This window comes from Mytilus edulis, chromosome 12 (genome assembly GCF_963676685.1).
Source record: "Mytilus edulis chromosome 12, xbMytEdul2.2, whole genome shotgun sequence".
In the NCBI taxonomy this organism is placed as follows: domain Eukaryota; kingdom Metazoa; phylum Mollusca; class Bivalvia; order Mytilida; family Mytilidae; genus Mytilus; species Mytilus edulis.
In genome coordinates, this window is record NC_092355.1 from 61,410,840 (window position 1) to 61,429,624 (window position 18,785).

Genomic DNA, 18,785 nt, shown 5'->3' on the forward strand with positions numbered 1-18,785 from the left:
TCTAATTCTTCCGCGATAGATGAGGCTTTTCAAAAAGAATTCACTCTTTTCCTGTATGTACAATAATTTGAATATATATACTTATAAGTAATAAACAGTTGTTTTTATAAATTACACATTCAATGGGGAAATTTATTTAAAAAAATCATATGATGATACATTGTTATCAATCAAATCTCCCGGTCGACCTTTCATTGTGATTGTATATTTTACAAATGGTTATAATAATTATATTAATTTCATTGATATTAGCTTTAGAAATCCGTTTTATGGTCCTTCCTTTCTTTAGTCTTTCTATAATAACTTTTGGAAATATAACATTTTAAATTTTTTTCTTAAAAATTGAAAAAAAGATCTTGACATAGTGAGGATAAATTATCATGCTTTTTTTATTACTAATCATATTCATCCTTCTTAGCAGTACTTAGAAAACGCCGTGTTGCCTTAAAAGACATCAGTTCGGTTAGTAATAGATACAGGATGAGAAAATGTGTAGTGAAAACGAGACAATAATAAAAGTACTGACGCACAGTTAACTCGGAAAACCCCAAAGATCTTGGTTGGTTGCTTGGTCTGTGAAAAACTTGGAGAACAAAGAGAAGCAACGTGAGCAAATGTGGTTATATCCCATTATATAAACTTATTTTTTCCGATTCGTTGGATAACCTTTTTATCCGCCTTCCAGTATTAACAAAGGTATAACAACGTTCCTTTCCTTTTTATATGATAGATGCATCTATATGTGTCCTGAAATTTACAAAGAACAATACAATTATTGTTTATATAATAAAAAAAAAGTCAAGTCTGATATGAAAAGTCTTAAACACGGCAATATGTCATAAGGAGACCTGTCATTAGGTTTGGTTAGGAGCAGACCTGTCCTTAGGTCTTGGGCAGACCTGCCATCGAGACTGGTCAATAGTACACTTGTGCACAAGTTTGGTGCAGACTTGTCAATAGGTCTGCAGCATTCATTAAAAAAATGACTTTAGGTCTGCTCTACTTCCGATGAAAATTTCTTAAGTAAACTTGGAAAGCAGTCAACATTTTTGTTAAACGTTCATGGGCAAATATTTCAGGCGCATTCAGGGTAAACAAAAAAATCAAATTAAACAAAAAACCTACCCGTAATATTTGGCAAATTTAGAAAATTTGAATGAAGTGCTAAATATTTGAGTTGCCACTATAGATGGTAGATGGTTTGGTAGAATAAGTAATGTTTTCCTACTTCTGTCCCTTCAAAACGTTGCTTCAAAGTTATCGTAAAAAGGGGCTAGTATTGCTTCATCAAACGATATCGATTTTAACAACACAATAACAACTTCGTACGGATCTTCGCTAATGATATAAACACAATAAGCTATGTACACATGGCGTATGCATTGCGGAACTTCAAACCAGAAATTATTGATTATTGTTTGCCAAAAAACCTAAAAAGACGTGGTGAAATAACCAAGGATAAACAGTTTACTAGAGTCAAAGTGAGGCCTTTTTCGTTAATTGTTGTAATATAGTTCGGGCCGTGTGTGTGCTCTTTTACATTGTTTCATTTACTGTCATCCCGGATCCTTTTATAGCCAACTAAACGGTATGAGTTGTGTTAATTGTTTATTCGTTTGTCCCTGGTGGATAGTTGTGTTTATTGTTTATTCGTTGATCCCTTGTGGATAGTTGTGTTCATTGTTTATTCGTTGGTCTCTGGAGGAATGTTGTGTTCATTGTTTATTCGTTGGTCCCTAGTGGATAGTTGTTTTCATTGTTTATCCGTTGGTCCCTGGTGGATAGTTGTTTTCATTGTTTATCCGTTGGTCCCTTGTGGATAGTTGTGTTCATTGTTTATTCGTTGGTCCCTGGTGGATAGTTGTCTCATTGTTTATTCGTTGGTTCCTGGTGGATAGTTGTTTTCATTGTTTATTCCTTGGTCCCTGGTGGATAGTTGTTTCATTGTTTTTTCGCTGGTCCCTGGTTGATAGTTGAGTTCATTGTTTATTGATTGTTCCCTGGTGGATAGTTGTCTCATTGTATATTCGTTGGTCCCTGGTGGATAGTTGTCTCATTGTTTATTCGTTGGTCCCTGGTGGATAGTTGTTTTCATTGTTTATTCGGTGGTCCCTGGTGGATAGTTGTGTTCATTGTTTATTCGTTGGTCCCTTGTGGATAATTGTCTCATTGTTTATTCGTTGGTCCCTGGTGGATAGTTGTGTTCATTGTTTATTCGTTGGTCCCTGGTGGATAGTTGTTTTCATTGTTTATTCGGTGGTCCCTGGTGGATAGTTGTGTTCATTGTTTATTCGTTGGTCCCTTGTGGATAATTGTCTCATTGTTTATTCGTTGGTCCCTGGTGGATAGTTGTGTTCATTGTTTATTCGTTGGTCCCTGGTGGATAGTTGTCTCATTGTTTATTCGTTGGTCCCTGGTGGATAGTTGTGTTCATTGTTTATTCGTTGGTCCCTTGTGGATAATTGTCTCATTGTCCCTGGTGGATAGTTGTGTTCATTGTTTATTCGTTGGTCCCTGGTGGATAGTTGTCTCATTGTTTATTCGTTGGTCCCTGGTGGATAGTTGTGTTCATTGTTTATTCGGTGGTCCCTGGTGGATAGTTGTTTTCATTGTTTATTCGGTGGTCCCTGGTGGATAGTTGTCTCATTGTTTATTCGTTGGTCCCTTGTGGATAATTGTCTAATTGTTTATTCGTTGGTCCCTGGTGGATAGTTGTCTCATTCAATTTGGCAATCATAACACATATTCTAGTATTTACATCTTAATATCAACATAATTTACTCTTTTGTTTTTATTATATGGCTTTTCCAGCTACGGTATATGTAAAGATTTTGCATTCGTGATACTGAATTAGGGGTCTTGAATCTGTCTTATTCTGTTATGCATCTTATGTAAATGTATTGTAAGGTCTAAAATGTTTAATTATAAAGATTTTTTAGTTTTTGGACATGCTCATGCATAAATCTTACTATTGCTTTTAAATTAACTGAACCACAACCGATAATTACAAGGAACCTATACAACATAACAGACTTGTTAGTCTGAGACTGATTCCTTGAATGATCAGCCAACAAATTATAATGTTTAAAGAATGTGGGCTTTTTATACCAAAGGAACAGCAACCTAACGACAAACGTTACTAAGACATCTACAGTGGAACATGTCTTCGACTATAGCCAGGTGTCTATGCAATATGTTAAGATCTATTTTGCACATTTTAAATCAATGTGAAACTGATAATAGGAAATTTCAACTGGTGCGGAAATAATTGTTTACATTATTTTGCATACAATGTACTCTCACAATATCACAACAATTGTAGAAACTACTTGAACTTTGACAATTATTTGATTCAAATATGAACAAAGACCACGTGACAGAAAACACTTGAAATCACGAGATAGATCCTTTAGACGAAATGTTATAAGTGTACATATATATATTAATGGACGATAAAATTAGAATTCAATAATACCACATAAAAGTCTAGTATCAAGAATAGATCAGAACTGATCAGAACAGATCAGAACAGATGTATCAACTTTATGCAAAGCAGAAATCAAAGTTTTGTTTGCTATCTCAAATAATGAAGCGCTTATTATTGTTGTATCATTCATTTAAATGCCCACTTAGATGAAAAAAGGGGGGTGCTTTATGTTTTCTGTTCTGTGTTTCAGGTTATTTGTTGGTCGGGTACCAGGTTTAGATTTAAGTAGCTAATCATGAAGGTGTGGTATGTCACATCAAAATCAGGTTTGTTGTTCATTATAATGTGAACTTTTCAGATGATATCGCAGATAACGGTTTTGATTCCGATTACATGGTTCACTGAACATAGAACTGTGATAGTTTGAAATTAGGACACTCTCAGATTAAACGTGAAACTTAGTACAGATGACAAATTGCAACTAAGAGCTGATTTCACGATTCACTGAACATGTACATAGGACTGAGTTACAGAGGCGGATTTAGGGGGATGAGGGGTAGCCTGGGTCCCCCTTTTGGGAGAAAATTTTTGTTGCTTTAATGGGAAATCATTCAATCATGACGGTGGGCAAGGTGAGCCAAAAAGGGTAAAAATCATCATTTAAAGGCAAGAACTCCTTTAAGGGGTCATTTGGTGATTTCCATCAAGTTGACTTATAAGTAAATCTTATTGTTCTGGTCATTTGTTACCTTCAAAATGTATCTCTATCTGTTATACTTTAAAAAAAAACTGTGAAATGTGCAAATATGATATTTCAGGGGCAATAACTCAAAATTTGGTCATCTTCATATCTGGCCAGAGTTCCTGAAAATCACGAAAATTGACAATAAACTGACATGTTTTGCTTAGTTCTTAACAACATATGCCCATCAATATCCGACAATAACAAAACACAGTTACAGCAAATCGTCTTTTTGTTATATTTATCAGCAGTGACGGATCCAGTTGGGGCAAGGGGGTGTTCCACGGGTTGGAATCACCCTTTGTTTTTGAATGGGGAAATATGGTTGGAACCCATCTTTTTTAAAAATGGTTGGATCCGCCCCTGATCAGTGTCATTGTAAAGACAAGCAAGGGCCAAAATTCATAAACACAAGAAGCGGAAATTGTCAAAATCAAACTTAACCTTATTTTCATCATCAGAAACATGAAAACTAATTGTGAATATTAAACCTTTTCTGTTGTCTAAAATCTATTTCCTGCTATTTGCATCCTTCAGCTTGCTTTGCATATTTTTTTGGCACTCAGTGTTAAATTTTATAATTTACAACTCACTGTGATAAACAAAGGAAACCTGAGTGAAATGTTAAAAACAAAAACATGATTTAAACCTTTCTCTTATCTAACACATTGATAACAAAAGTACACACGCTGAAATGTCTCGCCTGCTTTACTGACCATTGATTTTATGCTGAAAGTCTTAAAGATAAAGGCTTAACTAAAAGCATCACAGAAACTCAGGTCAGATAAACGCTGTTAGACAGACATATATACACCATTTTTATACAGAAAATATAGTTGACATATTGCTTATGATAATTGAAAAACGGACCCAAAAAAAACCCAAAAAACTTAACATTGACCAATGATCCATGAAAATGAGGTCAAATTTAGATGATATCTGACATACAGACATACATACACCTAACAATCTTTCCATACACCAAATAAAGTTGACCTATTGCTTATAGTACTTGAATAACAGAACAAACGACAAAAAACTTATTATTGGCCAATGAACCATAGAAATGAGGTCAAGGTCAGATGAAACTTGCCAGACTGACATGTACCCATTACAATCATTCCATACCAAATATATTTGACCTATTGCTTAAATTACTGAAAAACAGACCAAAACAAAAGATTAACATTGACCAATGAAACATAAAAATGGGGTCAAGGTCAGGTGATACCTGCCAGACAGACATGTACATCTCAGAATCATTCTATACCCCAAATATAGTTGACCTGTTGCTCATAGTACTTGAAAAACAGACCAAACTACAAAAACTTAACATTTTGTTTAGGGCAGGCTGAAGCCCGCCTCAAGGTTGGGAATTTTCTTGCTGTGTTGAAGACCCATTGGTGGCCTTCAGTTGTTAATTTTTTGCTCTTTGGTTGGGTTGTTGTCTCTTTGACACATTCTCCATTTCTATTATCAATTTTATTGACCATTGAACCATGAAAATGAGATCAAGTCAGATGAAACCTGCCAGCCTGACATGTACCTATTTCAGTTATTTGATACATCACATTTAGTTGACATATTGCTTATAATATTTGAGAAACAGACCTAATCGCGTAACTTTAACCTTGATTACTGATCCGTGAAATGAAGTGAAGGTCAGATAAACCCTGTCTGACGGCATGTAGACATTGCAAGGAATCCGTATACCAAATTTGGTTATCCTATTACTATTACTAAGTGAGAAATTCACATGACAAAATAAATCTTTTTTTTTTCTAGCAGTCGCTGAACCATGGAAAAGAGGTCAAGGACAGATCAAAACTTAGTAACATAAGGTATCTGCATACAAGATATGAAACATTCAGGTCTTCTACCTTCTGAAATATAAAGCTTTATACAAAATTGTTTACGCCGCCGCCACCGTATAGTAAAACCTATGTCTCAGATACTGCGACTTTCGTCACAGGTGAGACAAAAATCATTTCAACATAATTCAATAAGAAATGGCAAAACACAAGTTACTGAATCATTGAGCAACCTGTCAGTCAAGACCTATTGACTATCCTAAGAGGAAGTGTTTTTCTGCAGAAACTAAGAATCTACCGAATCCATTCTAAATCTTTACAAGTTAACATATCAGAGCTAATGTCACCATATTATTTTTCAGATTTTAGACATAATATTACAGACAAGGTACGTTGTTAGACATTATTTTAATAAAACCATTAAAACACAAGTTCTTTTGGTGGAGGTCTTGTTGGATTTTTCCAAGGGTAAATGTAGGTGCTTGGAATGCTTCGATTTCTTCTGTTGTTAACTGATCCAATGTGGTATATTTCTGACTGTCTGAAATATTACTAGCTGATGTTGAGGGGAAAGCATTTTGTGATGCCCCGCCTAAGGGGAAGCAGACGGGATAGGCCCTGCAGTAGGGAAATCGCTTGAAGATAGTTATGTTGTAAAACTTTCACAGATGTTGGCTGCAGGGGTTAGTGCTGGTTTTCCAAGCAATCATGTGGACTGTGGCTGACTTGTAAAAGGACTTGCACCAAAACATGACTGGGCAACAGTCGGAAACCCACTAAATGTTTAGTTACTAGTTTTTTGACCAAAGGATAAAGATGTTTGATTTTGCTGTGCACCAAAGGCCAACGGTGAAGGTCCGGTTTGCGTACCATAAAATGCAGCAAAAGTTTTATTTCTAATCCAGGTACTTGACTAGAACTTCCTAAGGTTCCTGCTCCAAATGTTGTGGTTCTAAATGTAGGTGGTGATCCAGATTGAGTTTGAATATTAAGAGCTCCAAATGTTTGTGTCATGCAGCAGTAGCACCAAGTGGACTTGTGCCTTTTGTACCAAAGGTGGAGATTAAACCTATTGAACCAAAAGTGGAACTTGAACCTGTTTCACCAAATATAGAGGTTGTACCAAGTGGACTGGTACCTGAACTTCCAAATGCTGAACTTGTACCAGCAACAGAAAGTGAACTGGTGCCTGATGAACCAAAAGCATTAGCAGAACCAGTTGATTCTAATGAACTTGAAGATCCCAAAGGTGTCCCTCCAAAGGCTGATTTAGACTTACTAAACGGTGATGATGTTTGACTTAAATAGAAAGTAATTTCCTTTGTTAAAAAACATGTATTTGCTATTATTTAATAGTTTGTCAATGCTCAATTATTTTCACATTTTAGGTTGAACTTCTGTAAATAAAGACAATGCAATCTTCCATAGATTCTCCTTTTACAAATAAAACTGTGCAACTTTTACTGCAAAGCTTTGTTAAAAAATTATATCCTAGAACGGAAAACTCCTATGCAATACTATTTTCAAAACATAGGGCTGTGCGGCTGTGAAAAATTCCCAAGTGATCATATTTGGAAACCAGTAGGTAAACAAAACAAACTATCTATGAATATTATATATCTACCCAAAAGAGGTTTGGTTTGTGAAACAGCTGTATTTACAAAGTGCAACCTTTGTTTCGGTTGTTGGAATGAATGCTTACTTAGATATAGTGAACTTAAGTACACACATATGAAGATACGGTATGATTGACAATGAGACGACTGCCAGCCATAGACCAAATGACATAGATGTAAGCAACAACAGATAAACAAGTTGCTTTCTTTAAAAAAAAGAAACGCAATCGTAAACCCAAAATGCATGTTTGGTATTAAATATTAGATATTTTTTAAAGAAAAGAGTTGGTTTCTAGGCTTAATAACAAACTAATGATTTTTGTGCTTATAAAAAAGAAATGCAATACGTGAAACTTTATAGCTGTTTTTATTGGAATTTGAGATACACAACAGCCTGTTTTTGATTTTGCTTTTTCCACTTGCCCACCCGTGCCCACTCTAGCTATAATCTCTTTTTTTTGTAAAAATATTGATTACAAATGCTTATCTGCTTTTTTTAAGTGATTGTACTTGCATGTTTTTTTTTTAGATTAAACAAAAGAAACTATCTGCCCACTCCTATGGGTGGGCAGAGTGGACAAGGTAGAATTTTTGTCCACCCGGTGCCCACTCCTTTGGTGCGCCGGTAGACAAAGCATAATCTTCCTGAGCTGTAGTGTATGTTCATAGTTATTTGAAAAAGGGCTTAATTGTTATTGTATTATTAAGATCCTTAAACCAGTTCTGCAAGGTTTTAGTGATGCTTAGGGTTGTAAGCATTGGCAATTTAAACTTGCGTGATTTGTGCTCTGAAAAGTTTAAGTTCTTACAAATAAACAAACTTAATTGAAATTTAAATTTAAAAAAATTAACATATACGAACTGAATTTATCACTGATTCGTTCTGACATTTGATTATTTCATTACAATAATCTAAATATCTAAATTGAACTGAAGTAGCCTTGTAGGTTTCTTATATTGACCTATCCTTCTTCTCTTATACTAGTCTAGTCATTTGGATGCACTGTATAACCTACTTATCACTGAGATGTTTTGTATTGAAAGAAAAAATGTAACCTGTAAATTTACATTTTGCCTAATTGTACCATATTGTGTCTTGAAAGGGAGTTGTGTCAATGAAAATTTCAAGTTTTCAAACTAAATTTCCCCTGGGACATTTCATTTCATCATTTTTTTTCTTCAAAATATCTATGCAAAATTTAAATGAAGACAGCCATGTTAACCAATACTGAAATATATCACGTCATAGAATGTTCATGCAAAATTTCAAAGATTTGCGTGAACATACTATCATGAATTGTTCGAGTTTTATGTTTCGAGTTTGTTTTCTGATAATCTGTGTCTGCCGAAGACTGAATATTATATTTTTATTCTCTCTGTATCATAATGTGAAAATTTAAGAAGCAATCTTCATTTCTATATATTATTTGACACATCTATTTCAGCTTTCTAAGAAAATTTTCCTATCAAATATTTACTAAACGCTATTTTTCATGGTAGCAATGTCAAACGTTGCGTCAGCTGTCATCACTCGGTGTCTATAGACATTTGATATCTTATTGCTGAGGTGGCTCGGCCCTTTAAAAGTGCATAGTCAAATATACCTTTTTTTAAAATATATTTTAGATTTAGATTTCAGTTTTAGATTTTTCTTCATATTTAATATCTATTTATTCACATTTTAATAACGATAAGGATCCAAACCAAGAGCTTTTAATTAATTTATAGAGAACGCGTTTATACATGTATCAGTTCATTATCAAAATGATCACACAAAGCTTTGTTGCTTTTCATAAAAATTAAAAAAAAAATATCATTAATAAAACAAAATTCAAAATTTCATAAAATTATTTTACATGCATAAAAAACCTAAATATCAAATTAATACATATGATAATCTATAAAAAACGAAAATCCATTATCTGATTGTTTTCACAAAAAAATAATTATTTTGTTTTTTTAAAGACATGAAAGAGGAACATTTTAAAATTAATTACTACAGAAGTGATAATTAGTTCCCTGGCTAATGTAACCAGTGGCGTAGCTGGGTCATTTTTACGTGTACGCCCGAACATTGGTGAGGGATATGAGCGGTGCCAACCGCTCAATGTTAAAGCACCTGCTGGGAGTGGGTTCGAAAGGGACGAAGCCCCCGAAAGCTATGGAGAATGAGACTTTTGACTTCAAGATGGGTGAAAGACTTGACATAGCACGTCATATATCTAAATAATTTAACTATATTGCATTAAATTTTAAATTGGGCGAAGTCCGTGTACTTTAGAAGCTAACCTGTGTGTTTAAGAATATTCAATGCAATTCTTGAGGTCTATAGAGTGGCGTAGCTGGGTCATTTTTACGTGTACGTGTACGCCCGAACCTTGGCGAGGGATATGAGGGGTGCCAACCGCTCAATGTTAAAGCACCTGCTGTAAGTGGGTTCGAAAGGGACGAAGCCCCCAAAAGCTATAAGAATAAGATACCATAATGATTTCTGTCAGTAAAAAATCATTGCTAGCAACATACTTTTGAATCTAAATGGTTTATTTGTTTTGGTTAAATTTTGTAATATGTTAACTTATTCATCGTGTTAAACTGGAACCTAGCCTAATGGTCAGTGGTTTAAGAGAAAACGTCCAAACCAATATTACTTTTAAATAAGTTTAAAGAGTGCCGTGAGTCAGAATACAATCGACAACAGCACCTTTTAATGAACACGAAAAAAGTTCTGGAACACCTAGGATTTCTTCCCACAAAAAGTGAATCAATTCATCATTCCTTTAAAGGGATTTAAAAACAAATCTAAAATTTTCTTTTGATATTTTTTTCTTGATCTGGAATATTTCACGACAATCTATGAAGGTTTGTAAATTGAGCATGTACAAAATTTTGCTTAAAGAAGAGTCCGGCTCTCTGTCTATCAGAAAAGAACAGAAAATGAATGAAAACAAATTTATGCTTTCAAAATTTTAGTTTTAGACATTAGTCATAGAAAAAGCTTCTTCGGCATTTTCATAAAATTCGATGAAGGTTCGACAAGTAGTTAAATAACAAAATGTGCGCCCAAACTGCGACCACTTATTAATTGCAGAAAGAAGTGCATTTTGTCCTTAAAATGCGGGAAAATTTCAGATATAATTGCATTATTATTATTGCTCTGAATACTCTTTTGATCATAAACAGTTTCTGTCCAACTTTCGTAAAATTTCACGGAGATTCATTCAAAAGACTCTATCCACATTCGAAACCTTAATATTGACGCCGCTTTGTCTCGCTTTTGGGACATAAATCACAGGCTCGACAAAAATACAAACAGCAGATAGTGAATTGCTTTAAATATAAGAAAAGTACGTAGAATTCATAGTAGATTCAGACTTTTACAAAAGATTCGAACAAATATATTAAATGATCTATTTGAGTAAATTAAGTCCCTTTTTATTCAAAATTAAAATCCATTGAAAAAAGAAGCACAAGGATGATGTTCTTTTGACCAGTTTTTCTTATTCTAATTTCTATGTCGATTATTTGTTTTATTTTCAAAATTCAAGTGTACGCCCGGGCGTTTTGACGTAACCGTAGCTACGCGTATGGTAACTACAAATAGAAAGTATTTGTTCTTATCTGAGGCCCCTCATGGGGGGGGTCCTAGTAATCACATAATCACCATTTTTTTGCCAATATAATCACATAATCATTAAATATTTGCTTATCTTTAGTAATCAAATAATCATAAACTAAAAATACAGTCCTAGGTAATCAAATAATCATGAAATATTTGGCTTAATAATCAAAAAATCATTAAAAAAACGGCCAAGTAATCACATAATCAAAAACCCCATGAGGGCCCTCTTATCTCTATCTGCATCTGTCATCACTCGGTATCTAAAAATAGACATTTGATATCTTATCGGTGACCCTATTAAGTCTACCGAAATTGCATGCATGATTAATTTTAAGATTTATGATTGTAATTAAAGCGGCACTTTTAGGGTGCAATTGTTTCTAACTAAAGTTTTGAAAACGTTTTGAGGCGTTTGTTGTTATTTTCTAACTGCTACAGAAGTAGAAACATCGTTTAATAATTCTTTTCTGACCCTATTTAAACTTTCAATAATTCATGCTCATGTTGTTGAAAAACATACTTTTTATAAACGTAGAAAAAAATAAATCGTTTAAACAGGTTCAAGTTAAAAACAAATTAATGTTTGCATGTTTGCACGAAAAACGACAAAACATTTGCATAGTCAAGTGTATTTTTTAAAAATATATTTTAGTTGTAGGTTTCCGTTTTATTTTATTTTTTCATATTCAATATCTATTTAATTACATTTTCAATAACCTTTTTTTTTTTTATTAAAGTTGCAATATTGTAATTTAATCATGTTAATCATATGCAAAAAAGACTTCCCTTTAATTTCAGTATAAAAAATAAATAGCTTGCTTTTTACATCATGTACATCTTCCCTAAACTTAAAATCTAAAATAAAATGCTATTTATACTTTTTTTAAAGATCTTATTTTTAATTATTCTCGGTTAGAATATAATTCGCATTGTTTACATGAAATCTTATCTCATATCTAAACACAGCTGGTTTCAACGTTTGACTCTAATTAAAATACTACGCATGTAGGTTAATATTAGCAGCTTGTAATCGTGTGCAAGGAAATATTATATCATAATAAATTTCAAATCATACGTAAAATATCTCTATAGCAACTTAAGATGCTAATGCTTATTCAACAGATTAGTAAGCTATTGCGCATGTATTTGAAAGGTGGTCATAGAAGCTATTGTGCATGTATTTGAAAGGTGGTCATAGAAAGAACAGAAGTGTTCCGAATAACATCCGGTGTTCCGAAAGACTACAGATATCGTCCAATATATACTGCGTAAACCAATAAGTTATACTCTCCTGCATTCATAATATACTAGATTATGGAGTGTGTGTCCGAGCGAGAACTGCTCTAATTCATTACTTTAGGAATATTTATCAAAAAGTAGTATTTCAATATTCAGCCCCATTCTACTATTTAATACTGATAGCGTTAGACATTTTTAGCCGAACAAATTTATCCATTTTATATACTTCAATTATTGTATGCTGGTTCATATTCTGGACGCCAATCTTTGCTCCTTTATTATATAATTCACTAACAAAACAATTATGAAGCTTAGAAATGGAAAATTACTAAATACTAAACTTGTTCAAAGGGTATCCACACGTCTCAATCTTCAAAATCGGTTATCTAAAAATACTACCATCGCTAACATTTTTAACAATAAAAATCGTGGTTACCCTTCTATCGATAAGTGTCATGCCAAAAAATGACTTACATGTCCCCGTCTTTCCACCAACAATACGGTAAGGTCCACGTTTAATGGTCGCACATTTTCTTTAAATTTTGAAACTGATATAACTTGAAGAACAAACAGTATTATTTATTTACTCACATGAAACAAACCGGGGTGTGGTATTCAGTACGTAGGAGAAACTGGACGATATTTATCTAAACGCACTCAAGAACATCTGTATCGTTTTAAAAGACCCAATAAATTCAAAAGTATCATTTACCAACACCTTAAGAAGCACAACCATCCTTTTAAATATTTAGCAGTTCAACCTTTAGAAGTAGTAAATAAGCAGCCTGGTGAATCGCATTCAAAGTTTGTACGATCACGGAAAATAATTGAATTAAATTGGATTAAAAAATTACAGACAGTTTACCCTCTCGGTCTAAATGATAATATCATGGGAATTGGTAATATATCTAGAACCAATTCCGTTAACATTTTGGATATAGTTTCTAAAACTTTTCGTAAAAAACGTTCTCACGGTAGTAGAACAAATCGCAATCAAAGAAAATTTCGGGCCAATCATACCAATATTTCGGACCTAATTTCTATTTCAAAAAACAACGGCAGACATTATCTGTTAACAAAACTCTGTTCGTTACCGGTTAATAAGTTAAATAAAATTTTGGAGGATTGCAACACAATTTCATATAGCAGTCCTAAGTATGAAATTGTTCAAATTATTATGGCATATTGTTATTCTAAATTATTTCCCAAAATTGATCGCCCTGAAGATCATAAAAAACATTTTATTAAAATTAAGTATGTCAATAAAGGCTTTGATTTTGTAAATATTGCCGGTATATTTAACGACCATTCTGTTAAAGAACAAATTCCTGGATATTTTGACAATACTGAGCTACCTCTTATTTGTTATATTTACAAGAAATCTACCCGGAAATTTGTGTTTAACTATAGTCAATTGTGTAAAGATGTTAATATCAGTGAAAATACACCTACTTCATGTAATTGCAGTAATTCCGAATATATTTATGGACCCATTTCCCATGTTATAACAGGAGATCTTAACATCGTTCAAGACCGAGAGTTAAAATCATTCCTCAGTAAAGGACCTAAATATCGTCCCCCGTCAATTATTAATTGGAATGAGTGTCGTAATATCATCCACGACTCACTCCATACTTACTGTATGAAATGGATAAAACGGGAAAAAGCTGACAAAAAATCTTTGGACACTTTTTTTAATTCAGTAATGAAGATAGTTGATATACGTATTCAACATTTTAAAGAACATTTTACTATAAACAATAACAACAATAAACCTATTTCTCGTATCAAACATAAACTAAAAGAACTAGCCAAGGAATTTGTTTTTGTCCCGGCAGATAAAGCTGCTAATAATATTATTATTGTTTGACGTAAATTTTACATTGAGGTTCTGAAAAAGGAAATCACCAATTCACCAACATTCCAACTTACTCCATTTTCAGAAAACGAAATCTGTAACAAACATAAACTTTTAGGCACCGCTTTACAAGCAGAGCCAAATACAATGAAAGTCCCAACTATGTATTGGCTTCCGAAGCTACACAAAACCCCTTACAAATATAGATTTATTTCGTCTTCAAGCCATTGTTCAACTACTAAATTGTCTATTCTTCTTACCAGCACACTTGGTACAATTAAAAACCTGATAATAAATTGTTCAAATAAGGCCTTCGAAAATAGTGGAATAAATTACTTTTGGAGTGTCAAGAACTCGTTGGAAGTACTTGATAAATTGCATGCTTATATTGGTGATTTTGAATCTGTTCAGAGTTTTGATTTTTCTACCCTGTATACCACATTGCCTCACATTCTCATTAAGAAAAAATTCACACACCTAATTAAATGGGCATTAAAAAAATCAGAATGTGAATATATATGTTCAAACTCTTTTAGGTCATTTTTTAGTAGCAATAAACAAAAAAACTATGTTAATTGGACATGCTTTGATACTATATATGCCCTTGAATTTTTACTAGATAACATTTTTGTTCGCTTTGGGGATTCCGTATATCGTCAGATTATCGGAATTCCAATGGGGACTAACTGTGCACCACTTATTGCGGACCTGTTTTTGTATTGTTATGAGTTACAATTTATGACAAAAATAAGCAAAGACCCATCGAAACAACATCTGATAAACAAATTTAATAATACTTTTAGATATTTGGATGATATTTTGGCTCTCAATAATGACGACTTCAGTATGTATATTAATGAAATTTATCCTGTTGAACTGACTTTAAATAAAGCTAATACTAACAATGACCACTGCCCTTTTCTCGATCTTGATATCTATATCACTAATGGAAAGCTGAATACTAAAATTTATGATAAAAGGGATGATTTTTCATTTCCTATCGTTAATTATCCGTTTTTAGATGGTGACGTTCCCTTGTCACCATCTTACGGTGTTTATATATCTCAACTTGTACGATTCGCTCGTGTATGTAACAATGTTTTAGATTTTAACGAGAGAAATTTATGTATTACTGAAAAATTATTACACCAGGGTTTTCGATATCACAAACTAGTCAAAACATTTACTAAATTTTATCATCGGTATAAAGACATCATTCGTAAATATAGCTCAACATGCAGACTTCTAATACGTTCAGGTATTTCACATCCAATTTTTTATGGTAATATTCTTTATAAAGCACAAAGGTGTCAGTATTCACCTCAGAAACTTACAAAACCTTTGAATAGACTTATTAAGAAGGGATATAATTACGATACTGTTGTCAAGTCATTAAAGATTGCATATTTTGGCGTTAATATTGAGTCACTGATAAGGTCTTTGCATCGGAACTAAACACATTTATTCTAAAAACAGTTGTTGGCATGACACGGGTTATGTTCTTCTCATATATGTTATGATGGTATGATACTAAACCCCTAACGGGAAGGATTGTGCCTGATGTTCATATGATGAAATCATAATCTTTCAGTCAGTTTAGTTGAAGTCTGGAGCTGGCATGTCAGTTAACTGCTAGTAGTCTGTTGTTATTTATGTATTATTGTCATTTTGTTTATTTTCTTTGGTTACATCTTCTGACATCAGACTCGGATTTCTCTTGAACTGAATTTTAATGTGCGTATTGTTATGCGTTTACTTTACTACATTGGTTAGATGTATAGGGGGAGGGTTGAGATCTCACAAACATGTTTAACCCCGCCGCATTTTTGCGCCTGTCCCAAGTCAGGAGCCTCTGGCCTTTGTTAGTCTTGTATTATTTTAATTTTAGTTTCTTGTGTACAATTTGGAAATTAGTATGGCGTTCATTATCACTGGACTAGTATATATTTGTTTAGGGGCCAGCTGAAGGACGCCTCCGGGTGCGGGAATTTCTCGCTACATTGAAGACCTGTTGGTGACTCTCTGCTGTTGTTTTTTATTTGGTCGGGTTGTTGTCTCTTTGACACATTCCCCATTTCCATTCTCAATTTTACTAATACTGTATTAGTGTTGGTTACCAAATATTATCTATTTGAACAGAAACTGATAACCCTTACGGAGCACCTGAGTTCATATCTACAGCTGGTGGGGGCAAAAGTGTTAGTTACCAAATATTCTCTATTGGAGCAGAAACTGATAACCCTTACGGAGCACCTGAGTTCATATCTACAGCTGGTGGGGGGAATAGTGTTGGTATCCAAATATTCTCTATTGCAGCAGGAACTGGCAACCCTTGCGGTGTACCTGCGTTCATATCTACAGCTGGTGGGGGCATTAGTGTGTGTTACCAAATATTATCTATTGGAACAGAAACTGATAACCCTTACGGAGCACCTGAGTTCATATCTACAGCTGGTGGGGGCAACAGTGTTGGTTACCAAATATTAACTATTGGAGCAGAAATTACTAACCCTTACGGAGCACCTGAGTTCATATCTACAGCTGGTGGGGGCAATAGTGTTGGTTACCAAATATTATCTATTGGAACAGAAACAAACGGATAACCCTTCGGAGCACCTGAGTTCATATCTACAGCTGTTGGGGGCATTAGTGTTGGTTACCAAATATTCTCTATTGGAGCAGAAACTGATAACCCTTACGGAACACCTGAGTTCATATCTACAGCTGGTGGGGGCAATAGTGTTGGCTACCGAATATTCTCTATTGGAACAGAAACTGCTAACCCTTACGGAGAACCGGAGTTCATATCTACAGCTGTTGGGGGCGTTAGTGTAGGTAACCAAATATTCCCTGTTGGAACAGAAATTGCTAGTCCTTACGGAGCACCTGAGTTCATATCTACAGCTGGTGGGGGCATTAGTGTGGGTTACCAAAAATTCGCTATTGGAACAGGAACTGCTAACCTTTACGGAACTCTTGAGTTTATATCAACAGTTGGTGGGGTTCATTTGCTTAAGTTTTCTGTGTAGTGTTTTGTGGACTGTTATTGGTGTAGGTATATCAGTATTTTAGGTATATCGGTATATCAGTCTTCAGGCGCGGATCCAACCCCGGACCCCCCCCCCCCCCCCCCCTGGATCCGCCACTGGTCTTTTAGGTATATCAGTCTTTTATGTATTATATAATATAATTAATTCGTATATTTTAACAAATTTGATTCGTTTAGGGATAGTCACATGTTGAACTATATTTTCGAAGGTAGTGAGAAAACGGCGGATAGCAAAAAGCATATTGACCGGCAAAAAGCATATTGCACGGTTATTTTTAGAATATCTAAAAACCGATATACTTTGTGACGTCATGTAATGAATTTCAGGATATTGTTTAACGTTTTGAAACAAATGATATCTGTGATCGATTATTTGACGAAAAACAATCTTCGAATACATAAGATGTAAAAAAAAAAGTAAATGAAATAACAACTAATATGTTGTTATTGTCAAGGAGACAATGTAATATCTATAAAGTTCCAACAAACCTAAATGACGATTTTGATACAAACATGGTCGGAAATAAATAATATAACAAATATAGCCTTTGTATGAGGTCAATACAGGATATATCGACCCAAAGAAGTATATCGACCTCGGACTTCGTCCTCAGTCAATATACTTCTTTCAGGTCAATATATCCTTGTATCGACCTCATACAAAGGCTATATTTGTATAATATATCACTCTTTTAGGTATAACACTCTTTAAGGTATATCTGTCTTTTAGGTATATCAGTCTTTTATATAGAGAATAATACATGGCAAAATCCGTATCATATGTCGTATCATCCCGAGACATCAATATCAGCCCAAGGGCCTTTAGGCCCGAGGGATGATATTGGTCGAGGGTGATACGGCATGTGATACGGATTTTGCCATGTATTATACACTTTATCATATATTTCAACAGAAGAGTATTATATTATATGAACTGTTTTCTGATCCATAGCACTGGGTTACCTTCAGTTCTACTTTTGTCTTGTTTCAAAGGCCTTAAAAGAACTGCTCAATTACTTATCCGAAGCACCTGAGTTACCTTACAATTTGCGTGCTGTTGTTTTAAAAATATTTTGTTTATTATTGTATTAATTTGTGTTTTGTATTTTTCATAGTTGCATTTAGTGTGCCAAAAAATATGAAAACTTGACGTTCGTGACGTCACATACAATATGAAAACTCGATGTTCGTTACGTCACATACCAAACAATGACGTCATTCAAAAAATTTACCTATTTTGAGGAAAATTTTTCTTAAGGAAAAAAAAAAATGTCGATACGACATATGATACGGATTTTGCCATGTATTATTCTCTATATATCATTCTTTTAGGTATATCACTCATTTAGGTATATCACTCTTTAAGGTATATAAGTCTTTTAGGTATATCAGTCTTTTAGGTATATCACTATTTTAGGTATATC

General features: G+C 33.9%; 1 protein-coding gene across 1 annotated transcript; it reads left to right on the forward strand.

Annotated features, from left to right (window-relative positions):
* Positions 1 to 5,377: 5,377 nt before the first annotated feature.
* LOC139497746 (uncharacterized) lies at positions 5,378 to 17,341 on the forward strand. The gene is made up of 5 exons (XM_071285980.1): positions 5,378 to 5,393; positions 6,343 to 6,368; positions 6,974 to 7,265; positions 16,452 to 16,856; positions 16,995 to 17,341. The coding sequence occupies exons 1-5, from the start codon at positions 5,378 to 5,380 to the stop codon at positions 17,339 to 17,341; spliced, it is 1,086 nt and encodes a 361-aa protein (XP_071142081.1).
* Positions 17,342 to 18,785: the final 1,444 nt, after the last annotated feature.